Genomic DNA, 13,058 nt, shown 5'->3' with positions numbered 1-13,058 from the left:
GAGATTTTTTTTTTTTTTTTAAAGATCTTACTAGGCCCCAGGTGCTGGTAACCACTTTACCTAGATTAATTGACTTAACCTTTTCAGCATATCTGATTTTCAGATGAGGAAGAGACACACTAGGAGGTTAAGTGACGTGCCCAAGGTCACATGGCTGGTGGTGCAGCTTGTGGAAATCTATGTCCTGGCCCCCAGCCCCCTGCACTCTTCTCAGCTGGTGCCTTCATCTGCCTTTTAAGGCCTGTTTCTGTCTCATTCATTTTCTAAACTGACCACTTTGTCAGTCTCGGTCACCCTTGATGTTTTTCTCCAAAAGAAGTTAGTCAAATGACTAATTGTTCTGTCTCTTTTAATTATTCCCTAATGCACTCCTCTCTAAAGAGAGCTTCTGGTAATGCCTTACCTGCTGTGAAAACAGATAGTACTTGTCTTTGAGATCACAGCTGGGAATTTAGTTAAAGGTAGGGAGGATCTGAGTTTTTTCAGGAAACAAGGCAGCCTCAGAGGGCCTTCCAGAAAAGAGGGACAACAATTCTTTTAGCCAAATACACTTTATTTCTTTTCTTTCCCAGACAACATGGAGCCTAGCATATTCATGGAGATGGAATGACCATCCAGGGGCCTACAGTGGAGATGGGAGAGAAAACAAAGTTCTGGCTTTGGGCCAGTGTCTGTGACTGGGTCAAGACCTCTGCCAACATTCACCCAGCAGTGCATTCCTAGAGAGGGGTCAACAAAAAGGGAGCTGGAAAAATAGAAAGGTAGATGGGGCAGTTAGGTTTGGGGGCAACTTTTAGGCAGGAAAAGGAGGATACTGAAGAGAGAAGTAACATCCATCAGGGGAGAAAGGAATTGGGAGTGGTGGTAAATAGCAGAGATAAATATCCTTACAAGAGTGCAGGCCAGATGTGAAGGGGTAAGTAGCGATGATATTTCAAAGAACAACGAAGAAGGAATACCCTGGGATGAGGCTCCAGCAGAGAAGATTGGAAAGAGAGAGGGGATAGAGCTGCAGGTGTGAGTGAGTTCTACACTAGGCAGAAGGACAGTTTTCCTGTGGAGTCTAAGACTTGCCCAGGAAACAGAGGAGCAGGGTGCTTGGAAAAGAAGGAGCCAAGACTGGGCCAGTGGGAGATGCAGTGTCCTCAGGAGCTGTCAGGTGCCTCTCTGGTTCAGCCCAGAATACAGGTCCCGCTGGCCTTTCCGGATGGGCTAGGGGTGAATAGAGGGAGTGGTCAGCAGGATGGGAGGAAGTAGTTCCTTAGGAAGATGGGACTCCAGCCATCTAGCTTTAATGCAGTGGAAAGAACCTTGGACTAGAAGTCAGGAGGCAGGCTGGAACTCTAACTTGGCATTGACTGGTAATCGACTTGATCTGGTCACATTCTTCTGTGAATCTCAGCTTTTCTATATTAAGAATGGGAATCCGAAGACCAACTTCTCAGGGCTTTTGTTGGAATTAAATAAAATCACATGGGAAAGTGAATACTATATACTTGGCTGGTGCTCAATAAATATGTGTTGAGTTTGTTCAAGTGTGATATTCAAAATATTTAACAATTGTAGTGTATACAGAGCAACCAATCAGAAAAATCCTGATGGGTTTCTGCTATGCTAGACATTAACTCTTTAGTTGCCAAATCAAGGGGCAGTTCAGTGGGGAGTGGCTGTGATGTCTGGCATTGGGTGCTGGGGACAGGGGAACTTGGGGCTTTTTATCAGTGAACTATTTTAATAATTCAACAACTGGTATGATTACACTTGTGCATACTGGTGGCACATCAATCCTGAGTTTATCATGCTATAATTTACATATGTGTTATTTCTCATGGCTGTATCCCAGCTAATGAATAAGAACACCAATGAAGGAAGAGTGTCACCTCTCCTCTGCACCAGCTGCTCTGTGGTGGTAGAGGCCCTTCGGCCTTGAGATGGCCTTGTTTTACCATGACAGAGGCAGAAGTGGGCACGCAGTGAACTGTCCTGCAACCCTGAGTGGGGAGTTAGGGTGCCTGGCAGGCCAGATGAGCAGTCCCTCCTGTCCCCTTCTCCCATAGAAAGACCCTATCCCCGCACTCTATCCTTCGTTACCTCATAGTCTGGATTGGGAACAGGTGGTGGCCTCTCCTTGTTTTGTCCTGCAGAGGAGAGAGGGAGAAAGATTTGTTGTTTCCATGAGAGAACCCGATCTTGTGGCAATGAGACCCAGATCATGATAGCAAACCCTTTCATTCTCTCCTCTAAGTCTCCCTTTTCCATTTCAGCACCTTTTATCTTTTCTTTCTTTCATCCCATTGCTAATGCCCCTGTCTACTGTTCTTATCATTCGGTGGCTTTTCTCAGCTCAAAGTCCTTCCACCCTCTTTCCTTTCTCATGGAGGAAGGGAAAGGAAAAGGCAGAAACTAATGTCCCGAAGTCTTTCTCCCCACAGACTGGGGTAGAATTTGATTATTTCAGAACACTGACAGGCATTGGAGGAAGCCCACCCTGTTATTGAACTTTTTTTGCACTTTTCTAAGGTGGGAAGGAGAAGAGTTACCTGTGATGTGAAACCCTCTGTTGAGATCTTGGCAACATAGTGAATGTTCCATAGGAGCTGTTTTGACTAAGCCGTGGACTTGCTGCCCATCCTGCCCCAGGCTGGGAATCTCCTCCCACCCAACTCCATGTTTCTTACCACTGGGCCTGCTGCCAGCACCTACTCCTCTGGTCACAGGCTTGGTCTTGGCCTTTCTATTCTTGCTCCAGTAATATACCGGCAGAAGCAAGCCCAGAGTAATGCAGATGTCGACTATGATGATTGTAGCTACGGCTGTCAGATCCACTTCTATGCAGTTCTCACACACTGGGTGGGGGGCAGGGTGGGAGAGAGAAAGGGTGTGGGAGAAGAGGAAAAATCACCGAGGAAGAAAGACACAAGGACATTGGAGATGAGAAAAGAACAAAGAAAGGTGATTCTCCCTTCAATACTCACATGCTGGCCGTAGCCAGAGTAGAGCCCTCCCTTTCAATATGTTTAGAACAATAAACAAAAGGTGGCTGTTATGAGTAGAAGCTCTGGCAACAGAGAGTCTGGGTTTAATTCCAGCTCTATTACTCACTAGCTGTGAGAATTGTGAAATGTGTTTTCAGCTCCCAAAGACTCTGTTCCCTCATCTATAAAATGGGAATAAAATAGTACTTAATTTGTATGAGAGGATTACATGAAAAAAATTTCTGGCAAGTCTTTAGTGTAGTACTTGAAACTTAATAAGCACTCAATAAATGTTAGCTATCATTAGGATTTATTATTATGCCTTAGCTTATGATATTTTATTATAGTAGCTTTGATTCTCTCTTGAAAATCCTTCTGAATTTTCAAAATTCTGGATAAAGCATCCAATGAACTCATATCAGTATGCCATAATTCTGGAGTGCTGTAATGAAAATGACCCAATCCTGTCTTTTGGGAAGTTGTTGTTTTAGATGAAGTGCAAACTGAGCTTACCTAGACAGTCCCAAATTGTTCTTAGTCATTATTTCAGAAAACGCTGATGCCCCAGAGAGTCCCGATACTGAGTGTAGGAGAGACATAAAGGTGCCAGGGAACTGTGGTTGGGTTGGAGGAAATAATTGAGAAGCCCTTTTGAAATCATTTTTCCTAAGGAGTCTTGTAGTGTTTGAGTTGGAGACCTATCTTACCTCTTGCTTTTAGGTAGAGATAATGGAGATTCTCCCTCGAGGTGCTTATGTAGCAGGCATAATAACCACTGTCTTTCACTTCTGAAAAATCGTCCAGTACTATGTGGCTCCCTTTATAATGGCTTTTTGATTGACCATCTTTTTCCCAACTTGTTGTTTCAGATTGAAGATTCTTAGGGCATGTCAGCTCTACCTTGGTTCCGGAGATGGAGACTTTATATGCTGGGAATGGGATAGAAGAGAAAGAAAATTGGAAGAAGAAACCGCTAAGATTTCGGGAAAGGAAAATTAGTAACAGAAGAACCAACCAAATGCAGAAAATCATTTGTCAGTCAAGTTTTAGATTTTCTTGTCAAAGGGAACTCTACTGGCTAAAGAGTAGGAAAGAAGTTACACAGGGTGGGACTAGAAAACCTTTAGAGAGTGACTTCAGAGTGTAGGCATGGACATGGGAACTGGGGAAGGGGAGAATGGAAGTAAAGAAAGACCTATTAAAGTTTCTATTTGCAGTGTTTCTAAACTATAATGTTGGGAGGACCTCCGTTCTCGGGATTATCTCTCTCAATCAATTCCTTCTCTTCTATCCACACTGACCTGCATCCTCAGGTGGGGAATACCTAAAAGAATGATAAACTTACTTTTTAGAGTATGTGGAAATTCACTTGAAAATGAAAAAAGGAAAGAGTATAAGACAATAACCTTGGTTTAAGTTTAAATTGTAGGTAAAATTTTTCAAGTAGGACTGGCCACTATCTCCAAGGATTCCCGAAGAGGTAAGCTTACAAGATAAGAACTCAGATACATCAAACTGAGAATATACCAGCATGTGTTTTTTGCTCTGGTTCCACCAAAGCTCAGAAAGTCTTCAAATTCTAAAACTGAAAAGTCCTAGAAGTCTTCAAGCTTACCCTCTTGCATTAGCAAGAACCATATTCCAGGTAGATATGGAAGGGTCTTTTCAGGGATAAATGCCTTTACATTTTTGAATCACTGATTCTTGGATTTACCCATTTTTAATTATTCAGAAGTTCTTTCTTATAACTAACATAATCCCTCATAATAGTGATCAAACATCTTCTTCTTCTGTACCAAATTTGTCTTATTGCCTTTAAATTATGTGAAGCACTATACACATTTTAAGGGAATGGTTCTTCCAAAAAAAAAAAAAAGCTTTATTTTAAATATTGCTGAGTATAATCAATTCCCAATTAGTTTTGCTAGAGGGAGGAACTATTGGTGTGGACAACTTAAAGCCATTATAGAATTTGGGGATCCAGCCACATTCCCCACAGTAGGCAATTTTGCCCTAGGGACGTGGGGCTGGGGTACATCCTCATCTCTTGGAAGACTTGTAGTTGGGATACTGAGCAGCACCAGGCTTTATTTGAGCCTGAATATGACAGCTGGAAAAGAGGAGAGGTGGTGGTGCCCAGAGATAGCCTTCTCTCTTTTGGAGGTGTTTTTCTACAGTATGCTACTGAGGACAGATCACTGGGCTGAATCAGAAGTCCTGTTTTTGAAATTCCATATCCGCCTTCTTAGACTGTGTGACCAAGAGCAAGTCATTGAACTTCTCTAAGCCTCAGTTTATTATCTGGAAAATGGAGATAAAACATCTGCCTCACAAAGTGTTTGTGGGAATTAAATGGATTGTGAAGGCAAAAATGGATGGGGCATAGCAGATGCTTAAGAAAAACATTAATTATTTCCTTCCTTTCCTTCATAAGGTCCTGCTACAATGGAGAATAGAACTGAGATCTGACCCAGCTGCTCAGGTAGCTCTTTGGCTGAGATCATATGGAATGTAAACAAGTCATTCTCCAGCTTTATCCATCTGCTAATAATTGGGAGTTGAGTATAATGACGATTTACAGTCGACCTTATTTTGACTTAGAAATAATTTTTCAGCACTGATATTTTTAGAAGTGCTAATTAACTACAAATCATAAATAAAAGAATATAAAAGTAAATAGACATTTCACTCTGCTTGGTGTGTTTGATGGAAAAGGAAATGTAAAGAAAATTGTTCACAACTTTTATTAGTACAAATTTAATAGCAGAGCTTAGACTTCTACGTGCTCATACAGGGCTTAGAAGTTTATGCTTATACATAGCATGTATGCTCACAAAGATTTTACACATGTCTAGAGACAGTGTCTCATATTGCTTGAGAATGTGAATTTCAGTATTAGCTAAATCTGCATTTACATTTATTTCTGTGATTGGACTATTTACTTATTTTCTAAACTTGGTTTTCTTATTTGTAGAATAAAGATGTTAGATGAGGACATTCAGCTAAAATATTTATAGCAATACCTAGGACATTCATGCTTATTGTCTAGTCTGCATGCATCCTGTGTAATAACAACTAAAATTCACTAGCTGCCTTCAATATTTCAGATACTTTTCTAGGTGAACTATTCATTCAGTCCTCATAACCATCTGACATTATGTAGCGTTATTATTTTCATTTTACACAAGATGATGTTGTGGAATGGAGAAATTAAATAAATTATTCAAAGAAACTCAGCAAGTAAGGAGTCCACCCAGAAGTTAGATATGGCAGTCTAACTTCAGAGTTAAGATTCTTAACCTCGTACTACACAGCCTTAACTCCTTTGCCTAAAATGCTCCTCTTTCCTAAAATACAAGCTCATTTTTAAAAACTGGGCTCAAGAATCACCTCCTCTGGGGAGCTTTCCTCAACTACTCTCTGTAGAGTTGACCACTCCTTTTTTTGTGTTTTATTTTACTCTGTCTCTACCCATATCATAACATGCAACACACTATACTACCAATTTTTTATCTCTCACACAAGACCATTGGCTTCTTGAGGAGAGGAACGTAATGATTCATTCCTATGTATAATTATTTATTCATTAAAAGATATTCATTGAGCACCTGTTCTATGCCAGACACTGGGCCATGTAAACAAGGCATCATTTCTGCCTTAAATGAACTCATGATTTACCCAAAAACTTGTGGTGGCTCTAACCCTTACCCACAAGTATCTTCTTCCCAGAACATATACTCAGGGATATATATCATGCTTAGCTATGATTAAATATGACAGCAACAAACAAACATAGGCACTATACATACATGTTCTATTGAAAAATAATTGTACTTTTCCTCTAATAGTTCTGGTTCTCAGTGTTTATTACAATAATTGTCCTCTATGACCATTTGAAAAGAGGTTGTATAGAGCAAAAATCCTCTTACCATTATCTTCATTCTCTGAAAAGGAAATAATAAGAAACCATTAGCAATACTTCTATCAGAGACTAAGATCAGATCCTGCTCCCATGGGTTAAGATTCCTTCCTCAACCTTTAAATAACAGTGGCTCTTCAAATTCCCCAATGGCTGTATACGAAAAGCTGTTTTGGGCTCTACATCCTACATTAAAAAACTGGTTGCTATTTACAGAAATGAACTCTAAATAATCATTTCACTATATATATACCAAATCATTACACTGTATACCTTAAAGTTATACCATATTATATATCAATTATATCTCAATAAAGCTGGGAAAAACAGATCTAGTATATGTGCAGCTGAAGTGAGCACTAAAACAGGTCTGTATTAAACATAAATCAAATGCTAAACAAAAGTCAACTCTAAATGGCAACAGCATGCAGAAGAGATGAGCTATGCTGAAACGTATCAGTGCTTTTTGACATATCCCATTTGTCAAGAATGTAACATTAAAGTATGCTGCATGGCCAAAAAAAAAAAAAAAAAAGAAAAGAAAAGAAAGGGGAATCCCAAGGACATTACTAATTAGGAAGTGCACTGGAATGTAGATTGGCACCATGACTGCCTTTAAACACAAAACACAAGAAGGCTTCCAATATTGGGACACCCTTTTTGACTCTACCGCTATGATTGAGAAAATAAGTCCAGGCCAGGCACACTTGTATTCATGTGCACACATGGGCACATACACACACACATCCAGTGTATTTGGACATGAGTTTCTGAATGTGCACTCAAATGCTGCACCTCCCTACATTCATTCAACCCACATACCCTTTAAAAAATCTCACATCAAATATCAAATGCAAGCAAACGAAACTGTTGGCATTTTCAACTCAATTTAATAGTTTCAATTTTTTTTTCCTTTTGAATAGCTAAGACTTGTTATTTCCTATGATCTCTGGTGTTTCTCTGTTCTGGGCTATAGCCAGAATTATCTCTAGACTTGTGAAGAAAAAGGCAAAGGAGAAGATGGTAGAAACCCCTTCTATTGGTCTCTGTGGGTGGTCTAGAGGAAGCTCCCCTCATAAATTCAAAGAATTCTGGGCTGATTTCATGAAAAGGAAACAAAGTGTATCTCACCTTCTTGCCCCCAAGCACCAGCTAGAAAATAAATAATAAGAAAAAAAGAGTTAGTAAATGTGCGAGTGCCTGATATTCCAAGCAGAAAAAGTGCTGTGGTCTTGTCTGACCACTTCTGAACAAAATCAGTCATTCCTGTACCACAAATTCCTGGTCAATTTGGGATGAAACAGAGCAAGAAAACATCTAGAATTGAGCAAGAAAACATCTCGAATTAAACAAGAAAACACAATATTTGACAAACAGAAGTTAGAAAAAGCTGAAGCTGCTTTTGGGTGACTGGAAAAATAGTAACAAAATTTCGCAAGCACATTTTCATTTTGAAAGTTGTCCTCTGCAGAAGAAACACAAGCTCTTGGTTGGGTACAAGCATGGAGATTCTTGTTCCATCTCTGGCTCCTGTTTGTCTGATGTTTCAGTTTTTCCATTTGTTTTGCGCCTAATACAGATGAAAATATTTGAAACTCTGATTACACATCAGCTACAGCCTGTGCACTGAAGAACTTAGCCGCATTTCCACTGGGCCCTTCAGATCCTCTCATTCAGCAATAACTGGGATTCAGTACAATGACCAGTTTTCCTTGATTGGCCTGAAAGTTTCCTGTACCTTGACCTCTCTTTTACCAATAGCCTCTACACTGGCTGAGATACCGCATCCCTCCACCCGTCTTCAATATCCACAGCAGACTGGGCACGTTCTTGTAATCATGGTGCCAAATCTTTAGAACTTGGGTCCTTGGTATTCATTCATTCATTCTCTCTCTCTCTGCAAAGCATAATTGATACTATAGGCCTCTAAGAAAATATTTCTTGCAGGAGTTGCACCCTGCACCTTGATAATCCAAATGTATTCTTTGGACCAGTAGCAGACTAATAAGCCTGACAGCTTATAGAAATGCAGGATCATGATCTCTAATTCAGACCCACTGTAGCAGAAGCTGCAGTTCAACAAGATCCCCAGTGATTTGTGTGTACATGCAAGCTTGAGAAAGTCAAGATGAAGCAGGAAGAGGAGACATCATAGCTCTGGTTTTAATCGGAGCCCCAGCTGGGAAGCATTGCCTAGGGCTCTGAAATAAAACCATTGCTGCCTCCTGTAATGCAGTCATTAGGAGCACAGGCCTTGAAGACAGATAGCCCTGATCTCCCAGATCAGCTTTAATGCTTACTGTATGAGTTTAAACAAGTTATTTAACTTCTTTAAGTATCATTTCTTTATCTATAAAATAGGGGAGGCAATGTTTGTCTCACAAGATGGAGGTAAGGATTAAATTTGTTACCACATGTAAAGATTTTTTTTACACAGTTATCTGGAACTTAATAAATGGCAACCTTTTAAAGAAATTGTATTTATCTTATATGAGATACTGGAAATGCTCTTGGTTGTTTATCAATTGTTCCACCTTGCTTCAAAAAGGACTAAACTAATTGAAAGTTCTTGATTAACTGAAAAGAACTGAAAATTATGGAGTGTTTTAGTGTCCTACACATAAAGCTTGCTACATCCTGTGCTGAGCTTGGGTTCAACTACATGGTCTCCTCACAACAAGTAGCAATGGTTGGTTCTTCTAATCTCTTTTGTATTAATTCTTTTTTTTTTAATCCTCACTCAAGGATATGTGCATTGATGAGAGAGAGAAAAAGAGAGAGAGAGAGAGAGAGAGAGAGAGAGAGAGAGAGAGAGAGAGAGAAACATCAATCAGTTGTCTCTTGCGTGTGCCCCAACCAGGGACTGAATCTGCAACATAGGTATATGCCCTGGTCCCCTGACCAGGGATTGAATCCACAACCTTCTGGTGTAGGGGATGACACTCCAACCAACTGAACACCTGGTCAGATCTCTTTTGTATTAATTCTTAAAGGCTGGGTAGTTCACTGACAGAAAGAGCTCATTCTTGAGGGCAGAGAGATCACTTTGTTTTTAGTAGATGTGACCATCCCAACTGCTTTTCTTTGGCTGTCCCCTGAAAGGTCTCTGAGGCCTCTGAGCATGCTTTTCCATTAGCCTTGATCCCTAGTTTCCTATGTTAGCATTGCACAAATAGCTCCTTAGGTCTTTTAGTCCATGATGCCCTTGGTACCACTGGGCAATGCCAGCTTAGGCTGTGAGCCTTGCCATAGTCTGGAGAAATACCACTTATTTTCATTTCATCTTACTCACCTGATAAGAGGCAGAGTCCCAGAACTCTCCAGAGATTCCCCGACTGCATCTTTCTCTCACTGGATACTAACTTTACCTAAGATGGCGGAGGCCAATTGACGTATTACTTCTGAAAAAGAAATCAAAGGACTTTTTCAAAACCCCTGCTGAAGATGAGGACCCTGTGGCCATTGCTTCCAACACTTGGATGAAAGAGGGGGCTTTTTAAGAGGGAGACTCACCATTTTCCGAAGCAGGCACCTAGGGCTGGGAGGGGAGGCGGATTTCTGAACCCCACACAGGAAGTGTGGAGGGGCCTGTGGGCCTGCAGGGTGCAACGTCACTTGGAAACGTTTGAGGCAGAGGCAGCCACCTGTATTGGCTGGGGAGAGTTGGGCCCATATCTTTTCATAGGACAAGCAAGAGGGCTGGCAGAGCCTGAAGGTGCAGTGAAAAATACATGCAGTTTAGCTGCTGGGGCCTCACACAATGTACTTCTACATTGTGGGCCCCTTTCTCAGATACTCCTCCCCCACAAACAAGCTGTGACAGGAAGAGAGAGGAGCACTTTATGGCATAGGCATGGAGCAGCAGGGTGCAGCTATCTCATTAACAAAAGCTGTTGGCTCAAAAATACACATTGGCTTAAAACCATGAGATGCCATTTTTGGCCTATATTTATAAAAATATTTTAAAATACAATATTCAATGTTGGAAAGGATAAAAAGTGATAGTCTCAAAATATGCTGACTTGAATGTGTAAACTGATACAGACTTTCTTGATTTTTAAGAATGCATTAATCAAATACCATATGCCAGGTACTGTGCTGAGGACTTTACCAATATATATTATTTAATCCTCAAAACAACCCTTTAAGGTAGGTATTATTTTTATCCCCACTTTATAATTGAGTACACCGAGGCTCAGACAAATTATCTAACTTATTAGAGAGCTGGAATCCTAGAAAACATTTTGGCAAAATTCATTTATTTAGTAACTATTTAATGTCTACTATACTGTAATATGTGCTGGGTGCCAGTAATATAGCAATAACATGATAGACGGTCCTCGTGGTGGGTGAGAAGAAATGTGGACATTAAACAGATTATTTCAGGAGATTGATGCTGAGAAAGAGGACATATAGGTGCTGCAGAAGTGATAAAAGGGAACCTAATATAGTGCAGAGGGTAAGGAAGATCTCCCTGAGAAGGTGACATATAAGCTGAAATGTGATGGATGACTAGGAGTGAACCAGGGGGAGAGGAAAAACAAGTGAAATATTTCAGACAGTAGAAGCGGCATGTTTGAAGCCTGGAGATGAGGAAGAGAGGTCCATTCAAGAAACTGGATGTCCAGGATGGCAGGTAATTGAGAGTGAGAAGGAATGGCAAGAAATGGGCCAGGAAACTCAGCTGAGGCTAGAAGGGGTGGGATTTATAAGACTTGTTACAGATTCTTAATTAAGGATTAATCTAAGGGCAATGGAAAGCAATTGACAGGTTTAAAATAGGGAAGTGACAGTATCAAATTCTCTAAAATCGTAAATGAGAAACAATTATGGAAGTAACACATGGACATGTTAAAAACAATGAAGAACACAGAAAGGTACAAAATAACAGTCCCCTGCCCCACCTCACCTCAGCCCTATTCCTCTCCCTAAAGCAAATCACTTTTAACTTTGTAAACTGTTTTTCTTTTCTAGTTACTTTCTTACCTTTAAATATGCATTCTCTATCACTTGAGCTTTCTAAGTTTGAGATTTGTGTGCAGGCGGCTCACCAAGAGAGTGCAGGAGCAGCACCTGTAAAGAAAGGAATCAGAACTGGGCAGAAGGAGAAGGTGAACTACAATAAGGTAGCAACAGAGACCTCAGCCAATCCTCTGAAGAGTTCTCAGGCTGAGGTCAGTTTCTGTGAGAGGGCTCCCCTGTGATCCTCTGGGGACAATCCCAGCAGCTGGGGGAGTGAGCAGTCCTCAAAGGACGACCTGGGTGGCCGCACGGCACAGACAGTTCACTTCTTGGACTACTTAAATCTACTTGCTATATGATAATTTCATCCCCTCCTCAAACAGCCTTTTTAGGACTCAGGTTAATCTCTTTTCCTGAAGAAGCTTAGAAAGGGAAAGTTAGTGCAACAAATTATGGCAGCTGTTCTGGTGGCTGCATCTAATAGTCATCACCTTCCTTTGTTATCTATTCTGGATTGCTTCCAGCCTCTGCTAGCACTTCCATTGACCTAAGGGAAGACATAGCTTGAGAAGGCTGAGCCCATGGGTGGTGTGGTCTTTTCAGTCTGTAAACCCTTGAGTTTTAATGCATTCTCTCTGCTCCCTGAAGCCCTGACTCCTCCTGATAATGGGAGACTCACTCTGCTGGGAGAGTGAATTTTTGTTTGTTTGCCTACTGGCCTGCTGGCAGCAGTATGCAGCAGGTGTAGCTTAGTTTAATAGGACTCTTTCTGTGTTCCATGGTAGAAGCATTCTTACCCCTGGAAACCATGGTCTCTAGAAACTCAGAGTCTAGAGTTAATGGAACAGAAAGCACAAATTTCCCAAATGGTTCACTGTGAGTAACGGTAAGCATTGGTACTTCTACTTCCAACCCTTAGTATCTGGATGCATGTATTCTACTTCTTGGGGACACAGTACCATATTATAGTCATTAATTTATGATGTGCCACACTCTGGGTCATCAAGGAACATGTGTAAAGGACCCATGGACAAACCAAAGGGGGGTAGGATTGAGGGTGGGAGGTAGAGGTCGGGGGGTAAGGGGAGAGTAGTGTGGGGAAAAAGGAGACAACTGTACTTGAACAACAACTAAAAAAAAAAAGATGTATGCCATATTCTAAAAGATAGTGCCCCAGCCTGCAGGGTGTCATCTCTAAGTTG

General features: G+C 40.9%; 1 protein-coding gene across 1 annotated transcript; it reads right to left on the bottom strand.

The window, feature by feature from the left end:
* Positions 1-709: 709 nt before the first annotated feature.
* LOC129086043 (T-cell surface glycoprotein CD3 epsilon chain) lies at positions 710-10,458 on the bottom strand. Its single transcript, XM_054592548.1, has 8 exons — positions 10,408-10,458; positions 10,187-10,295; positions 8,026-8,046; positions 6,905-6,919; positions 3,683-3,904; positions 2,679-2,846; positions 2,092-2,138; positions 710-1,212 (listed from the first exon to the last, which is right to left on the bottom strand). Exons 2-8 carry the CDS (start codon positions 10,233-10,235, stop codon positions 1,156-1,158), a joined length of 579 nt encoding a protein of 192 aa, XP_054448523.1. The 5' UTR covers positions 10,236-10,295; positions 10,408-10,458; the 3' UTR covers positions 710-1,155.
* Between the last annotated feature and the right edge of the window lie 2,600 nt (positions 10,459-13,058).

This window comes from Pteronotus mesoamericanus, unplaced genomic scaffold (assembly GCF_021234165.1).
Source record: "Pteronotus mesoamericanus isolate MK-2021 breed Mesoamerican mustached bat unplaced genomic scaffold, CSHL_Meso_final scaffold_36, whole genome shotgun sequence".
Taxonomy (NCBI): domain Eukaryota; kingdom Metazoa; phylum Chordata; class Mammalia; order Chiroptera; family Mormoopidae; genus Pteronotus; species Pteronotus mesoamericanus.
The sequence above is the reverse complement of the archived record's forward strand: the minus strand, read 5'-3'. Positions and strand labels throughout refer to the sequence as shown.

Excerpts from the sequence above, each read along its gene's own strand:
- LOC129086043 (XM_054592548.1), bottom strand. The coding sequence starts at position 10,235 with ATGCAGTCGGGGAATCTCTGGAGAGTTCTGGGACTCTGCCTCTTATCA. Across the intron at positions 2,847-3,682 it reads TCTCTACCTAAAAGCAAGAG|TGTGTGAGAACTGCATAGAA; the intron begins GTAAGATAGGTC and ends CCCCCCACCCAG. Across the intron at positions 2,139-2,678 it reads TGCTGGCAGCAGGCCCAGTG|GACAAAACAAGGAGAGGCCA; the intron begins GTAAGAAACATG and ends TCTCCTCTGCAG.